We start from the raw sequence: 17,198 nt of genomic DNA, 5'->3' as shown, positions 1-17,198 counted from the left end.
AGAAGAGGGCACCAGACCTTATAATCGATGGTTATGAGCCACCATGTGGTTGCTGGGAATTGAACTCAGGACCTCTGGAAGAGCAGTCGGTGCTCTTATCCTCTGAGCCATCTCTCCAGCCCCTGGTTCCACTCTTATAAGAAGACCTTTTTGTATTTCACATAGGTGAAAATAGGCTGAATTTAGGAAGCTTAATCAAAGAACACAGCTGGTACATGGCAGAATTTGGTTTTAGTATCATAAACTTCTAAAGTTTGAGTTCCCCCATCTTTTCAAGTTTTTATTTCAAAACAATTTATACTTACAAAAAAGTTGTAATATATCCCGACAACTTTTCATATACTCGTCATCTGGACTCATCAGCTGTTAGACAAACTGTTTTATGGCACAATATCCAGTGCAGGTCCAACATATCGATTGGTATGCGACTGACTGAACTGGTAGAAATTCGTTACAGAGAACTAAAGCAAGCATGGAAATGTACAGACATCCTAAAGACAGAACAGGCAGAGCAGCCACGGGCTGTCCAATTTCTGTCAAAAGGCTGGAGAAGTCGTTGACAGTGGAAAGGGATGGTTATGCGTAGAATCCTGCACTGAGTGCAAAAGTGATAGGTTTTAAAGATGAGCAGTAGCAGGGGTGCTGGCTCATGCCTGTAATCCCAGCACTCCCTAGGCAGAGGCCGCACCATGAGGTCTAAAGTCATGCTATATAGCGAGTCTGAGGCTAGCCTGTACTAATAAACACGTAAGCTTCAGGTAGTATCACTCACTCAACTGAGGCGTGTGTGTGTGTGTGTGTGTGTGTGTGTGTGTGTGTGTGTGTGCGCGTGCGTGCGTGTGTGTGTGTTTTGCGGTGTGTGTGTGTGTGTGTGTTTTGCGGGGGTGTGTGTGTGTGTGTGTGTGTGTTTTGCGGTGTGTGTGTGTGTGCGCGCGCGTGTGTGTTTTGCGGTGTGTGTGTGTGTGTGTATGTGTGTGTGTGTGTGTTTTGCGGGGTGTGTGTGTGTGTGTTTTGCGGTTACTATTCCACAATGGTGTGAGGCTAGACATAATCACACTGCCGTCACAGATCTCCGCCGAGAGTCTTGTCCGTTTGTCGCACCACGCACCAGCTGTGGTGAAGCCACGGGAGAAGAGAGCTAGGTTTCGCCACTGAGCACTTTCTTAACAGCTCAGAGACGTCGAGATGCCACAGCAGTCCCCAGCGCCAGAGGCCGGAACTGTAATACCCCGCCTGCCTCAGGGGGCGGGGCCCGGAATCCGCTGGGCGTTTCCGGTCTGGAGGATGACGCGCGAGGCCGTCTGGGAAAAGGGGCGGTGCGAGCAGGTGCGCGCGCAGCGGGCCGGCAGTGGTGGCCGAGATGGAGGAGGGTGGACGAGACAAGACGCCGGTGCAGTCCCAACAACCCTCAGCGACGGCCCCGGCTGGCGCGGACGAGAAGTCGAGCGGCAAGGAGCGGCGGGATGCCGGGGACAAAGACAAAGAGCAGGAGCTGGTGAGGCTCAGCTTCGGGAGCATGGAGAAGAGGCCTCGGGCTGAGTCACTGCTGGCTCGAAGGCCTCGGGCCCGACTCCCTACGGCCCACCGCAGCCGGGAGACACAGAAAAGGGAGACGTTGCTTTTATGCCCCCCTCATTACGCACTGCCATCCCCTGCGGGCCTCACCAACTCTTCCTGGGTCTTTGCCATAATACCCTGGAACGGCTTCCAAGCAGAGCCTACCTGGCTCTAGACTGCCTTTCCAGCAAGGTTGCTTCCGGTCCTGCTCCCATCTCTTGTCCATCTGTCCCTCCTGGGGTGCATTCGCACTCTCCACCTGTCCCGGGGTGAATGGGAGGAGAATGTGATTAGGGTTAATGAGCTTCTTCCTTCAACCTTCCAGTCTGAGGAGGACAAACAACTTCAAGATGAACTGGAGATGCTCGTGGAGCGACTCGGGGTGAGTCAAGATGTTTCCTGAGCGGGGAGTATATTTGGATGTTTCCCACTTGTTTGCTCTGTATCATTTTGAGGCAACGACTAGGTATCACATATTAGATATGATGATGCCAGGGAAAAGAGTTACAAAGGATATTTGAATAGCGTCCTGTGTCTCAGGCAATTTACAGGAGTTAGGAATCATGGAATAGGAACCAGTTATGTCTTTATGGTTGTGATATGGAGAAATGTGACTCCTTTTGGTCTGAACCCTGACATCCCCTGATCAGGAGAAGGATACATCCCTATACCGACCAGCCCTGGAGGAACTGAGAAGACAGATTCGTTCTTCTACAACTTCCATGACTTCAGTACCCAAGCCTCTAAAATTTCTTCGTCCACACTATGGCAAACTGAAGGAAATCTATGAGAACATGGCCCCTGGGGAGAATAAGGTAATTCAGAATATGGTGGGTGTCTGTGCAGTTGAAGAATTCTGTTATTTTATTATTTTGAGACCGGGTTTCTCTGTGTAGCCTTGGCTGTCCTGGAACTCACTCTGTAGACCAGGCTGGCCTTGAACTCACAGAGAGCCGGCTGCCTCTGCCTCCCAAGTGCTGGGATTAAAGGCATGGGCTACCTCTGCCCGGGTGAAAAATCCCTTTTTAAGTAGACAACCGGACCCATGGTAAGTCACTGAAAGCCTCATAGACCAGACCTAGCACAAAAGTTCATGATAATCAGAATTAGCCCCTCAGCTCCTTAGAAGACCTTGAGGTTTTCTTGGCATAATGCGTTTCTAACTTTTAAATTTTTTATTTTGTTTATATGTTAGTGTGTGTGTGTGTGTGTGTGTGTGTGTGCGCACATGCCTAGAGGCCACACCTATGCATGCATAGAGACCCTTGGTATTTAGAGGTGTTTGTGGTGTGCCTGGCTTGTTAGATCACAGTGCTAGGATTTGAACTCTGATCCTCATGATTATGTAGGAAGTGTTCTTAACTGTTGAGCCATTGCCAGCCTCTCTAACCTATTTATTTCTTGTGGCCCAGTTTGGCCTCAAACTCACTCACTATGTGGCCTGGACTAGGAGTGAATTTGTGGCATTCCTCCTCCTGCCTCAGACTGTGGAGTGCTGGGTTTGGAGGCATAAACCAGTATGCATGGTTTTCATTTTTCTTTCAATTATTATTTATTTTATTTTATGTGTGTGGGTGTTTGCCTGCATGTATGTTTATGCAGTATGTGCATTCAGTGCCTGTGGAATCCAGAAGAGGGCCTCAGACCCCTGAGTTACAAGCACTGTGAGCTGCTATGTGCACACTGGGGCTATGGAACCATGGTCCTGTGAAAGAGCAACTGGTGCTCTTAACCTCTGAGCATCTCTCCAGCCCCAGAAGTCTATTTCTAGTGGATTATTGAGTAGTCTCCTAATTGGCTTGCTTTTGTCCTTGACCTCCTACATCTGTCTTTTTTTTTTTTTTTTAAATAGGGTTTCTCTGTGTAGCCCTGGCTATCTGGAACTCACTCTGTAGACTAGGCTGACCTCATAGTCAGAGATCCACCTGCCTCTGCCTTCTGAGTGCTGGGATTAAAGTTGTGTGTCACCACCAGGTGGAAATTTTTATTAAAGATTTATTTTTACTTTATGTGGATGAGTGTTTTGCCTGCCTGTATGATATATGCCTACTACCTGTATGTAGTGTCTGTGCAGGCTAGAAGCGGAGAACTGATCCGTAGAACTGGATGAGTAAGACTGTTGTGAACCCTTCCATGGGTTCTGGGAACTGAACTCAGTTCCTCTGTAAGAGCAATGTGTTTTATTAACTGTTGAGCCAGTTATTCAGACTTGTAGATTATGGGTCTTTTTGTTGTTGTTGTTGTTTTTTTTTTTTTGAACCCTTTTTGTATGTTTGTTTTTGAGACAGGGTTTCTCTGTGTAACAGCCCAGGCTGTCCTACAACTTGCTTTATAGATCAGGTTGGCCTCAAACTCAGACCTACCTGTCTCTACCTCCTGAGGGGTGGGATTAAAAGTGCTCACCACTACTGCCCAGCTTATTAAAAACTTTTTTTTTTTTAACATTTTATTTATTTATTATGTATGCAACATTCTGCTTCCATGTATATCTGCACACCAGAAGAGGGCACCAGATCTCATAATGGATGGTTGTGAGCCACCATGTGGTTGCTGGGAATTGAACTCAGGACCTCTGGAAGGGTAGACAGTGCTCTTAACCTCTGAGCCATCTCTGCAGCCTCATTATTAAAACCTTTTAATAGTTTACTATTACAATTAAAATTGATGCTGGTTATGATGCATAATCCCAGCCACTCAGCATTTCTTGAGGCCAAACTAAGTGATATAATGAGAACCAGTGTCTCCATAAATTCAAGCTCAGGAGCCTTTATCTTTCTTTGATTCTACATTGCTTATTGCCCTTCAGTTAGGTTGGCTTTGGAGGGAGCTAGCAACACCAACTTTAGGTTTTCTTTGAGACTTAGCTTAGATCACATGGAAATTTTCAGTATAGAAACAAGTATATTGTGAATTTTATTGGTGAACTTTGGGGACAGTGATCTTACTTGTGTATTGTCACATACTGTTTTCCTTGAACTGTTGGGTTTTGCCTTAAAAAGATTGGTTTCTTTACAGTGTTTTGCTGCTGACATCATATCTGTTTTGGCCATGACCATGAGTGGTGAGCGTGAATGCCTCAAGTATCGGCTAGTGGGCTCCCAGGAGGAATTGGCATCATGGGGTCATGAGTATGTCAGGTAAGGTAGTTTCTTCTTGGGAACGTGAAGGACTTGTAGGCACAATTCTGTTGGTTTGGGAAAATAGCAATGCATTCAATTCCCCAGAGTCTCCCAGGGACCTGCTTCCCTAATGATTGTGTTTGTCCATAGACATCTGGCAGGAGAAGTGGCTAAGGAGTGGCAGGAGCTGGATGATGCAGAGAAAGCGCAGCGGGAACCACTGCTTACCTTGGTGAAGGAGATTGTCCCCTACAATATGGCTCATAACGCGGAGCATGAGGCTTGTGACCTGCTCATGGAAATTGAGCAAGTAGACATGCTGGAGAAGGACATAGATGAGAACGCGTACTCAAAGGTCTGCCTCTATCTCACCAGGTAGGCGAGCATGGCACAGGGCGGCAGCAGGCTTGCCTTCTAAAGCACTGCTTTCATTTTGCCTCTTCTCCCAGAGGATCTTAGGGTCACCTTAGGCTATAGTCACTTGCTGATGCCATGAATTTCTTGAGGACAGAAACTTTGTATCTCCTTAACTATCTTGAAACATAGTACCTTGGAACATGCATTTAGTATATATTTGAATAAAGGAATTAAATAAATGAAATGCACTTTCTGAATTTTTATCTCTTTTGCCTTTTTGTAGTTGTGTGAATTATGTACCAGAACCTGAGAACTCTGCCCTACTGCGCTGTGCCTTGGGTGTGTTCCGAAAGTTCAGCCGTTTCCCTGAAGCTCTGAGATTGGCATTGATGCTCAATGATATGGAACTGGTGGAAGACATTTTCACCTCCTGCAAGGATGTGTACGTAGAGAAGTTGGTAAAGGAAGAGATAAGTTTGTGCATGAGCATTTGTGTGAAAATCAGGGACTTGACAGTTTCTGGTGGGAGCACAGGACACTTTTCTGTCCCACGGTAGGTGAGAATGAGCAGGTGTGTAGGTGAGAATGAGCAGATGTGATGGCTTTCCTCACAGGGTGGTACAGAAGCAGATGGCATTCATGCTGGGTCGCCATGGAGTCTTCCTGGAGCTGAGTGAAGATGTAGAGGAGTATGAAGACCTCACAGAAATCATGTCCAATGTACAGCTCAACAGCAACTTCTTGGCCTTAGCTCGGGAGGTGAGATTCTCTGCTCTTGACCTAAAGCTTTTGTTGAAATTCTACCTGTCATTCTGTCTCCCTAATACCTTTCACTAGACTCCTGGTTAAAGTTGTTACTCATTTGGGCAGCAGAAGGGACAGCTAGGGGAATACTGGGGAGGCAGTTGTGACCCTCTGGCTTCTTTTTAGCTGGACATTATGGAGCCCAAGGTACCTGATGACATCTACAAAACACACCTAGAGAATAACAGTGAGTAGCTCTGTGTGTGGGTTGGAGGGACTATTGCATTGGGAATAATGGCTTGGCTAAACCACTATAAAGAACTTCAAATTCCCATGAACTTATGTCCAGGACACTGTTGGAGACTTAGACTATGGGACTAACTTAAAATCAGAGACTCAGGCTGGGTAGTGGTGGCAAATACCTTTCATCCCAGAACTTGCTAGAGGCAGAGGCAGCAGATCTCTTAAGTTCAAGGCCAGCTTGGTCTATAGAAGTTCCAGATACTCAGGGCTTCACAGAGAAACCCTGTCCTGGAAAACAAAACAGAAAAACAAAAACAAAATCAGGGACTGCCTACCAGGTTGTGTTCCTTTCAGGTCCTATGCTAAACTGCCTCTTCTATATCCCCTTGTACAGGGTTTGGTGGCAGTGGCTCTCAGGTGGACTCTGCCCGAATGAACCTGGCCTCCTCTTTTGTGAATGGCTTTGTGAACGCAGCCTTTGGTCAAGATAAACTGCTGACTGATGATGGCAACAAATGGCTTTACAAGAACAAGGACCATGGTATAATTTTCTCTTTTTGTCATAAAGTCAGGTGTTACTTGAGAAGGACCCACAGTACAGTTTCCAGGGGACTCCTTTATAAGTTCCTTTGGGTAGGCCTTTCTAAAACTGATAGTCTTCCTTGTCATAGGGATGTTAAGTGCTGCTGCGTCCCTTGGCATGATTCTGCTGTGGGATGTGGATGGTGGCCTCACCCAGATTGACAAGTACCTGTACTCCTCTGAGGACTATATCAAGGTTAGTCTGGGCAAAGCTAATTCACTGTGGACTTTTTCTTCTCATGTTCTTCTCATGTGCGCCCCCCCCCCCCTTATGAGGTGGCTTAGTTACTTTCTATCTCTGTGAAGAGACTCAATGACCAAGACAACTTACTAAGTATTTTAGCTGGACAGTGGTGGTACATGCCTTTAATCCCAGCACTGGGGAGGCAGAGGCAGGTGGATCTCTGTAAATTTGAGGTCAGCCTGGTCTACAGAGCAGGTTCCAGGACAGCTAGGGCTACAGAGAAACCTTTTTTCTAAAAAACAAAAGAAAAAAGAAAAGAAAGTATTTAGTTGGGGGCTTGCTTATAGTTTCAGAAAGTCAGCCCATAAACATCATTGTGGAGAGCATGGCAACAGCAGGCAGGAATGGTGCTGGAGCAGTAGCTGAGAGCTCACATCTTATCTGCACGTGGGAGACAGGCACTGGTCCTGTCCTGGGCTTTTGAAGCCTTGAAGCGCACCTCCAGTGACACACTTCCTCCAATAAATCCACACCTTCTAATCCTACCCAGAACAATTCGACCAACTAGGGACCAAGCATTCAAATATGTCAGTCTATGAGGACCATTCTCAGTTCAAACCACCACCTGAGTCATGCCCAGTTTTTCACCCCAGGTAAGGCAGGTGCCACAGAGAGGTCCTGCTGCACACTTTGTAGTTAAGAGTCTGCTTGCTCTTTGCAGTCAGGAGCTCTCCTTGCCTGTGGGATCGTGAACTCTGGGGTCCGGAATGAGTGTGACCCTGCCCTGGCACTGCTTTCAGATTATGTTCTCCATAACAGCAATACCATGAGACTTGGTTCCATCTTTGGGTAAGGTTTCCTGCTGCTCTTTCCTTATTTATTTTTAAATTCTTAGATTTCTGAGACTGCTTCTCTTTCTGTTAGTGCTCAGCTTATAAACTCTAGAGAAGTCATTGCCAAAGACTACCATTTGCCATTAAGTATCTGGCTCTTGGTGAATGTGTTGGTGATCGGTTCTATTTTTGTTGTTTTTTGCTGTGTCCCTGACACAGCTGGGGCTTTATCTCCTGACTTTGTAGTCTAGGCTTGGCTTATGCTGGCTCCAATCGGGAAGATGTCCTAACACTGCTGCTACCTGTGATGGGAGATTCCAAGTCCAGCATGGAGGTGAGTCTTTCTCTAGTGAAAAGGTAGGGGACAGCTCACTAAAAATCACTTAGAACTGCAATTTCAGGCTGTGTGTAATGGCTCATGTCCATTATCTCGGTGCTTGTGGGGATTGAGGCAGGAAGATTTCAGTGAGTTCCAGGCCAGCCTGGGCTACAGAATAAAATTGTGTATCAAGTACCCTGTTGCTCATAGCCCCCACTCCCTCCAAAGGAGGAAGGTAGACTGGAGTTTAAAGCCCTGGTGAGGCTTGGTGTCGCCTTATATTGCACTGTGCTCCAACCTCCGAAACTCCAGTCAAACCACTTAGTCTGTGAGGAGGTAAAGTTAAGGGTTGATGGCTGCGCTGCCAGCTCTCTGTCCCTAGAACACAGCAACACATCATGGTGGGAATCACATGGTAGAACAAAACGGTTCACTTTAGCAGTAAGCAAGGAAACAGAGAGGAAGGAGCCAGGGTCCTTCTTCCCCCCCTTAAACATTTTTCCCTCATTGTCCCCTTCAAGGGAACCAACCCCCTGATGATATCAATGGCTTCCTAATGGGCCCCACCCCTTAGTTTCCACAACTTGCCAAGATTCCCAAGAGTGCCACCACCTTACATGTGTAAGAAATCCAGGCCTTCTTGTATATGGTTTGGGGAACATTCTAGATGTAAGCCACAGCGGTGATTCTCATTTCTGGTCATTAGCTAACCTTAGTTTTTCTTGCTTATGCAGAGTCATTTTAGTAATAAATATTGTATGATTGTTAAAAGCAGAGATTTTAGAGAAAAAAGATCCAAGTTCAAATTTTGCTATTTGTGCTTACAAGCAAAAGATACCGGACAGTTAATTCAGTCTCCTTAGGCTTCATTCTTTCCTCTCACCTGTTTTAGGGAGTTATAAGGACTGTGTTTAGGGGTATGCAAAGCTAGGACTGTTGGGGTTGCAGTTAAGCCTCATGGTTGGTGGAAGGAAGAGAACTGACTCGAAAATTGTCCCCTGACCTCACATATGTACTGTGTGTATGCAAATGCCAAATGAGTAAATGTAATAAAAGAATGTACAAATGGGTTGGCACCGTATCTGACATATTAAGTATTCACTGATTTTACAGAAATCAGTTACCCAGTGTGGTTAGGGAAACTAACTTACAGTGGATCAGTAGAATTAGGTTTTGGATAAAGGCACATAAGCAAGCATTTTAATAGCTTACTGTGGTTGGGTATGGTGGTACACACCTTGAGTCCAGCACACACTGGCAAAGACAGGGAGATCTCTGGGTTTCCAGGCTATCCTAGTCTACGTAGTGAGACCCTATCTCACTCAAAGAAAAGGAAAGGAAATTTTACTGTGTATAATGCTGATTTTCTTATTTGTAGGTAGCAGGTGTGACGGCTCTGGCTTGTGGAATGATAGCAGTGGGATCCTGCAATGGAGATGTTACTTCTACCATCCTTCAGACCATTATGGAGAAATCTGAGACTGAGCTCAAGGATACCTATGCTCGTTGGCTTCCTCTTGGCCTGGGCCTCAATCATTTGGGTGAGAGGATGTTTATTTTATCAAAGGGCTAACAGAAATTGGACACAGTTGGAGGGTTTATGCATCAGACTGAGCTGTATACAAGCCAGTGTCCTTGGATCCTTGAATCTCCTGTAGGGAAGGGTGAAGCTATCGAGGCAATCCTAGCTGCACTGGAGGTTGTGTCAGAGCCATTCCGAAGTTTTGCCAACACTCTGGTGGACGTGTGTGCTTATGCAGGTCTGTGCCCCAGCCCCCAGAAGCTCCACTTCCCTGATCCCTTTTCTTCTCAGCTTGTTGCTCCTTTGTCTTTCTTCCTGCTCTCTACATGTTTAAGGCTTCCTGTATTTGCAGAATATGCTTTTTCTTGCTGTTTTCTCATTTTTATCTCTTCACTCACTGCCCCACTGAAGGCTCTGGGAATGTGCTGAAGGTACAGCAGCTCCTCCACATCTGTAGTGAGCACTTTGACTCCAAGGACAAGGAGGAGGACAAGGACAAGAAGGAAAAGAAGGACAAGGACAAGAAGGAAGCCCCTGCTGACATGGGAGCACATCAGGTGTGGGACCAGCAGGCACTCTGAGAAAGATAAGAATAGATAGGAGAGGTGGATCGGACTTAGCTTTGTTTTGGCCTCTACTTCCTTCCTCAGGTACTGTCACATGTCAGAGTATCAGGACTGAGCTTTGTCCGTTAAGGGCAAGGTGTCCCGTCCCCTATAGGATAACTCTTTGTAGATGAGCTATGGGTCAAGTTGGGTGACTTGGTTTGTTTCTGGAACTTACTGGGTTCTTGTGCCTCTGGATTTGCAGGGAGTAGCTGTTCTAGGGATTGCGCTTATTGCCATGGGGGAAGAGATTGGTGCAGAGATGGCACTGCGAACCTTTGGTCACTTGGTAAGTAGCACAGAATAGACTAGAGAGAGTGTGTGTTTTAAACCCAGGGCCTTAAACATAGATGGATGTGATTCACCACCATGCTGTACCTTAACCCTGGCTAATTCCAATTTTGATGGCTCAGAGTTCCTTGGTGGAGAAGCATGTCCCTTTTGACCCATTAGCTTATTCCTATAATTGAACTTGATATGCCAAGTGTACTCATGTACATGCCGAGAGGTGCTTAGACTTTGCCTGAGACAGGATCTCTGTCTTACTTAGTCAGTGTTCTATTGCTTTGAAGAGACACCATGACCATGGCAACTCTTACAAAGGAAGACATTTAAGTGGGTCTTGCTTACAGTTCAGAGGTTTAGTCCATTATCAACATGGTGGGAAGCATGGTGGCATGCAGGCAAACACAGTGCTAGAGTGGTCATTCTCAGCATTCCTAATACTGCAACCCCCTATACACTTCATGTTATTGTGACCCATCTATAAAAAAATTATTTTCATTGCTACTTCATAACTAATTTTGCTACTGTTATGTGATGTAAGTATCTGTTTTTTTTTTTGTGTGTGTTCTCAGGTGACCCTGTGAAAGGGCTATTCAACCCCAAAGGGGTTGCAACCCACAGGTTGAGAACCACTTAGAGAGTAGCTGAGAGTTCTGTTTCTGGATCTATAGGCAGCAGGCAGAGACACTGGGCCTGACTTGGGCTTTTGAAACTACAAAGCCCAACCCCAGTGACACGTTTCCTCCAACAAGGCCACATCTCCTAATCTGTCATCACTCAAATATATGAACCTGTGGGGTCCATTTCTATTCAAACCATCATGGTCACTTGCATTTCTCCTCTGAGTACACCATGCTATCTGTTCCAAGAGCTTCCAGAGATTCTCTGTCTGCATGCCTTTTCCTAATAGAAACATTGGAACTGCAGATATCTGCACAGCCATGCTCTTTTTTTATATTGGTTCTAGGTATTTAAAATCGGATCCTCATGCAGGCAGTTTTACCCATGGAACTGCCTCAGCCCTGAACTTGTTTTTCCTTCTTCTTCCATACTGTTATTTTGTTTCTTTGTATCACTAGCTGAGGTATGGGGAGCCGACCCTCAGGCGGGCTGTACCCTTAGCACTGGCACTAATCTCTGTTTCAAATCCACGACTCAACATCCTGGATACTCTGAGCAAATTCTCTCATGATGCTGATCCAGAAGTTTCCTATAACTCCATTTTTGCCATGGGCATGGTGGGCAGTGGTAAGTACTGGAAAAAGATCTTGAACAGACTAGAAGATTCAAGGTTCTTTTTGTAAGGTTTTGTAATGTTTCCTATTTCTAGGTACCAATAATGCTCGTCTGGCTGCAATGTTACGTCAGTTAGCCCAGTATCATGCCAAGGACCCCAATAACCTCTTCATGGTGCGCTTGGCACAGGTAAAGAATAGGAGTCTTCTTTTTCTAGTGTGGCAACAACAGTACCTGTGGTGATGCAAGAGGGTCTGGGAGGGACTCCTCACTTAACACTTCTGTTTGTTTTGCAGGGCCTTACACATTTAGGGAAGGGTACCCTGACCCTCTGCCCCTACCACAGTGATCGGCAGCTCATGAGTCAAGTAGCGGTGGCTGGGTTGCTCACTGTGCTCGTTTCCTTCTTGGATGTCCGAAACAGTGAGTTCCTGTTGGAAACAGTGCATGGTGCACATGTGCCTTGGGTCTTTCCCTAACAGGGCTACCTTGGCAGTCAGGGTCAAAATCCCAAATTAGCTATTTTTCTAGGTTTATTGGGCTTGTGGGAGGCTTTCTGAGACCTTAACTTCTCACAGTTTTGATCTGGTCCAAAAGATTTCAAAGTGAATCTACTTGAAAGGTCAATCTAATTGACTAGGAAAAGGGATTTTCACGGCTAGGGATGTGATCAAAGAAGGGTAGAAGTATCTTGAGCTAGTGGTAAGATATACAAGGAACAAAATTTGGTCATAGTAGGTTAGTGGGTCAGGGCCAGGATAGATTCCTAAAGTTCAGGCCAGACTTGCCCCAGTGTCTACAACTCTTTGTTCTCTGTGCTTCCTCCCTCAGTCATTCTAGGCAAATCACACTATGTACTGTATGGGCTGGTGGCTGCCATGCAGCCCCGAATGCTGGTTACATTTGATGAGGAACTGCGGCCATTGCCAGTTTCTGTCCGTGTGGGTCAGGTGAGGAACTGGGTAGAAAAGGGTGGGCTCAGGGTATACCATAGAAGTTGACATACTGGTATGGGCAATGAGGGGATTGGGGATACTGCTTTTCTCCCTTCTGGAAACCCTTTATTTCAATTTTCTCATCCCACAGGCAGTGGATGTGGTGGGCCAGGCTGGGAAGCCTAAAACGATCACAGGGTTCCAGACACACACAACTCCAGTGTTGTTGGCCCATGGGGAACGGGCAGAATTAGCCACTGAGGAGTTTCTTCCTGTTACCCCCATTCTGGAAGGTTTTGTTATACTCCGGAAGAACCCCAACTATGACCTTTAAGTGGCCACTAGAGACCCTGGGCTGCAGCTGATTTTTTAGCAGGCCATACTGTCTGCCAGGGGTGGATACTGTTCCAGATCTTTGGGGGAATTGTTACCTCCTATTGTTTTGTTACTAAGTAAGATAACTTTGTTGAATAAAGACCTTTATCCCCAAGGTCACTGTCTGTTTACTGGGTGTCATAGCCTGGGCTTAGACTGGAGAGTGGAGAGGATGAGAAAGCATTGTTCAGTTAACACAGCCTAAAAGAAAACTAAGCTCATTAGTCCTAAGAAGTTGATAGATTTGATGATTTTTATTTTGTTTTCTGTGTAGATAAGACTTGCCTCAAATTCAAGGGAATTTCCTGCCTCTGCATCCAAGTGCTATCTCTTAATATCTAAGTCTGGCCTTGAAATCTTGATACTTCTGATACTTCTGATACTACTTGATACCTCTGAGGATGCTAAGATTACAGATCGTGCATCACCACACCCAGCTGTAAAAAATCTTCTAGAAGATTTATCTGTACCTTTTTGTGTGTAAACTCTTATAGCCAGCCTTCAAAGGACTTAGGATTTTGTGTACTCTTCCCTTCAAACCCATCTTTTTCTGACTTTGGACTAAAGATGCCCAAGAATGCACAGCCCCACTCTTGCTTTGTGTGCTTAGAGGGATGTTTTTATCTCCTATGATCCACCCTGTGTTCCTCTTACAAGGCTGCTGTTTGAGTGATCTGGTCATGCTAGCATCTCTGGGCTTTTGTGGAAATCAGAAAACTTGACTTTGACTGGACAAGTGGAGTCATAGGAAAGAGGAGCAGCCTCTTCCTGGGAAAGGAGTCACTGTTGATGGGCAACACTCGTTCTGGGTGTGGCTGGTACAAGTATAATCTACTACTGTGGGGCCTGGTCCCCTGTAGATGTGTGTGTCTGACAGTGGGAGTAGCACATCGTCCTACCAAATAATCAGGTAATTTTATCCAGCACTTTACCTTGAATTAATCTCTGAATAGTAACAGGTGCTCAATAGGTGCTGTAAATGTTGGGAGAATAACTGTTTGTGTTTCTGAGACTGCAGCAATTTCAGAGGTGAGTATAGACCTATATTTTCCCTAGAGGTTGATAACTTATTCACTGTCATATGAGAGGTAGAGACCAGGATTGGGATCTTAAGTATCTCATACCTTAGTCACTATGGTAATATGTCTCTGGAATTTGAGACTTAGGGCTCCCTTGGTTTAAAACAAAACAACAACAAAAAAACTACCATTTTTCTTTTTTTGAGGCAGGGTCTCAGAGATCATCTGCCTATCTCTCTAGTTCTGGCATTAAAGGTGTATACCACCACACTTGGCTTGATTTCTTATTTTATGCATAGGGGTGTTATGCTTAGGTGTGTGTGAAGTGACCACAGAGGACATCAGATCTCCCTTGACTAGAGTTACAGATGGTTATTAGCTGCCATCTGTGTGCTGGGAATCAAACCCAGGTCTTCTGGAAGAATAGCCAGTGCTTTTAATCACCAAGCCATCTGCTGTAGAATAACCCTACTGTACACTGTGAATATGTATTCCTTTCATTGGTTAATAAGCTGATTGGCCTATAGCAAAGCAGGATATAGGTGGGACAATCAAATAGGATACTGGGACAAAAAAGGGTGGAGAGAAGGGGTTGCCAGGACCTGCAGAGGAAGCATGACATGCTGGAGGAAAGGTAAAGCCACAAACTACGTGGCAGAATGTCGATTAATAGAAATGGGTTAATTTAAGTTGTTAATTTAAGAGCTAGTTAGTAATAGCCTGAGCTATTGGCCAAGCATTTATAAGTAATATATAAGCCTCTGTGTCTGTTACTTGGGAGCAGGTGGTCAGTACTGGAAAACTCCTACAGCCATCTCCCAGTGCCCCAGTAACTCAGGATCTTAGCTGGAAAGCAATAATAACTTTAGGTCTCCATAGTCATCTTGCTCTCACTTGGCAGCTGTGTGAAAGTTTTAACCTTGGATGTCAGCAAACCTGTTCTTGTGCTCCTTCAATGTGATTCTTTCCTGGAAGAGCCTGTTGTTGTATAATAGTGGTACAATTAATTGCCTTACCAGGTTTCTAGATATAGTGACAGTAAGATAAGTTCGGAAACAAAAGAAACAGGTTGATCTCTGAGTTCTAGACCAACCTGGTTTACATAGTGAGACTTTGTCTTCAAAAAGAAAAAAAAAAAAGTTTAATGTGGGCTAGTGGTGTATCTGATTGGTAGGATGCTTGCCTTGCATGAGTGGAGCCCTGGGTTCTATCCCCAGCATTGCATAATTTGGGTGAGATAGTAACCAGTCATCCTTGGCTACATATTGAGTTTGAAACCAGCCTGAGCAACATGACACCCTGTCTCAAAAACAACAAAAACAAAATCCAGGGCCAGCAAGGTGGTTCAGTGGGTAAAGGTACTTGCAGCAAACCTCATGACTTGAGCTTGGTACGATATCTGGACCTACATGGTGGAAAGAGAACCAACTATTAGCAGTTGTCTGCTGACTGGAACAATCATACCCCCCCCCACACAAAATAAATGTAATAAAATATTCAAGACAAATGTAAACCAGGTGTGCTGGCTCACGCCTGTAATCCCAGCACTCAGAAAGTTGAGACATAAGGATTTCTAAGGTTTAAGGTGAATCTGGTCTACAGAGTGAAATCTTGTCCCCACCCTCCCTGAATTATGCAATGAAAAGTCACATGAAAGCAATTGTGTATTTGTGTTGTGATCAGTATTAATGGAATGTGAACAGAGGTACTTGGTACCATTGAGATGGCCTAGGGCCAGAGTGAGGTGTTATAGGCCTGTAACCACGGCTACTTGTGAGTCTGATAGAAGATTTACTGCTGGTCTGGGCTACATAATACATTTAAAAGTACCTGGACAACATAGTGAAGCCTTGTCTCAAACAAAAGGAGAACTGGGGATATAGCTTAATGGAGTGGTTGCCTTTGAGTGCACAAGGCCCTACGTTCAGTGCCCAATAATGCCTGCCCCCTTCCCAAAGAAAGTGTCTAAGTACCTAGATCAGGCAGGGGAGTCTGAGACTAGGAGAAAGATGGACATAGAGAGGCAAAGTCAGTAGGATGTGGATTGGAGTAGCAAAGGCAAACAGGAGGAAAAACTGTTTGTTTCCAGAGACCATGCTTAGTTTTGCTTGGCTAAGTATATAGAGTCCAGGGAAATGTGGGAAAAGGAATTAAAGCTAGAAATTTAGGCTTAGGTTGGGCAGTGATGGCACATACCTTAGTCCTAGCACAGAGATCTGACTGCCTCTGCCTCCTGAGCACTGGGATTAAAGGCATGCCCAGCAACTTTTTGTTTCCCTTCCCTCTTCTACCACTCCCCCACCCACAGTCTACTCATACAGCAATTGATTTTTGTTTGTTTTTGTTTTTCAAGACAGGGTTTCTCTGTGTAGCTTTGGAGCCTATCCTGGCACTCGCTCTGGAGACTAGGCTAACCTTGAACTCACAGAGATCCGACTGCCTCTGCCTCTCAAGTGCTGGGATTAAAGGCGTGCGCCACCAATGCCCAGCCCCTGGACAGATTTTAATGTGAATCTTGAGGAACAGACTGGGATTAAAGGCGAGGGTTACCACCACCTGGCTTGACTCAAGTTCCTTTTTCTGTGTAGACTGGGCTGTCCTGGAACTCCCCCTGCAGACCAGGCTGGCCTTGTACTCACAGAGATCTGCCTGCCTCTGCCTCCTAAGTGCTGGGATTAAAGGCCGGTACCACCACACCCAGCCAAAAACAAAACAAAAGAACAACTAAAAAGACAAGATCGTTAAAAGCTCAAACTTGAGCTAGGCTGGTTTCAAATTTTTAAAATTTGTTCCTATTTTTTAAATTTTATTTTTAGTCATTTGTATGAATGCTTTGCTTACATGTATGTCTGTACCACATGCAAACCTGGTGCCAAAGAGGCCAAAAGATAGCATGATGAGCATATAGAATTAGTGTTACAGACAATTGTGAGCTACTGTAGTGGTAGTGGAATTGAACCCAGGTCTTTTTGAAGAGCTGCCAGTCCTTTAACCAGTGAACCATCATGCCAATCTCCCTGCCTTAGCCTTCAGAATTCTGGGGATCACAGACATGCATGCACCTGTACACTCGACTTTTAGAATTGTTTCTTCCTAAAGTTTTCGTGATTGATTTTTGCCTTTCCCGAGCAGCAACTGGTTTATTGTAAACAGTGAATGTAAAATTGCGCCTTCAGTTAGAATGCATCACTTCTTTTGGTGCAGCATTCATTTTCTTGTTAATAGGACTATCAAAGATCAAATCTACAGCATTTTCAGAGGCTACATAATTTGTAGTGTACCA

At 45.2% G+C, this 17,198-nt stretch overlaps 1 protein-coding gene across 1 annotated transcript; it reads left to right on the top strand.

The window, feature by feature from the left end:
- Positions 1–1,360: 1,360 nt before the first annotated feature.
- Positions 1,361–13,011, top strand: Psmd2 (proteasome 26S subunit, non-ATPase 2). Its single transcript, XM_027413045.1, has 21 exons — positions 1,361–1,495; positions 1,883–1,939; positions 2,208–2,372; positions 4,573–4,694; positions 4,827–5,051; positions 5,317–5,475; positions 5,648–5,792; positions 5,964–6,024; positions 6,415–6,561; positions 6,692–6,798; positions 7,508–7,635; positions 7,866–7,953; positions 9,317–9,479; positions 9,597–9,698; positions 9,872–10,017; positions 10,271–10,354; positions 11,430–11,598; positions 11,681–11,775; positions 11,883–12,009; positions 12,418–12,536; positions 12,673–13,011. Exons 1-21 carry the CDS (start codon positions 1,361–1,363, stop codon positions 12,853–12,855), a joined length of 2,727 nt encoding a protein of 908 aa, XP_027268846.1. The 3' UTR covers positions 12,856–13,011.
- The last annotated feature ends 4,187 nt before the right edge of the window (positions 13,012–17,198 follow it).

This window comes from Cricetulus griseus, chromosome 4, assembly GCF_003668045.3.
Source record: "Cricetulus griseus strain 17A/GY chromosome 4, alternate assembly CriGri-PICRH-1.0, whole genome shotgun sequence".
NCBI lineage: Eukaryota > Metazoa > Chordata > Mammalia > Rodentia > Cricetidae > Cricetulus > Cricetulus griseus.
Note: the sequence above shows the minus strand (reverse complement) of the source record. Positions and strands in the feature narration are given on the sequence as shown.

Bases quoted from the DNA above. Each gene is read 5' to 3' on its own strand.
- Psmd2 (XM_027413045.1), top strand. From the start codon at position 1,361: ATGGAGGAGGGTGGACGAGACAAGACGCCGGTGCAGTCCCAACAACCC. The intron at 2,373-4,572 runs GTAATTCAGAAT...GTTTCTTTACAG, and splicing joins TGGCCCCTGGGGAGAATAAG to TGTTTTGCTGCTGACATCAT. The intron at 9,699-9,871 runs GTCTGTGCCCCA...GCCCCACTGAAG, and splicing joins GGACGTGTGTGCTTATGCAG to GCTCTGGGAATGTGCTGAAG.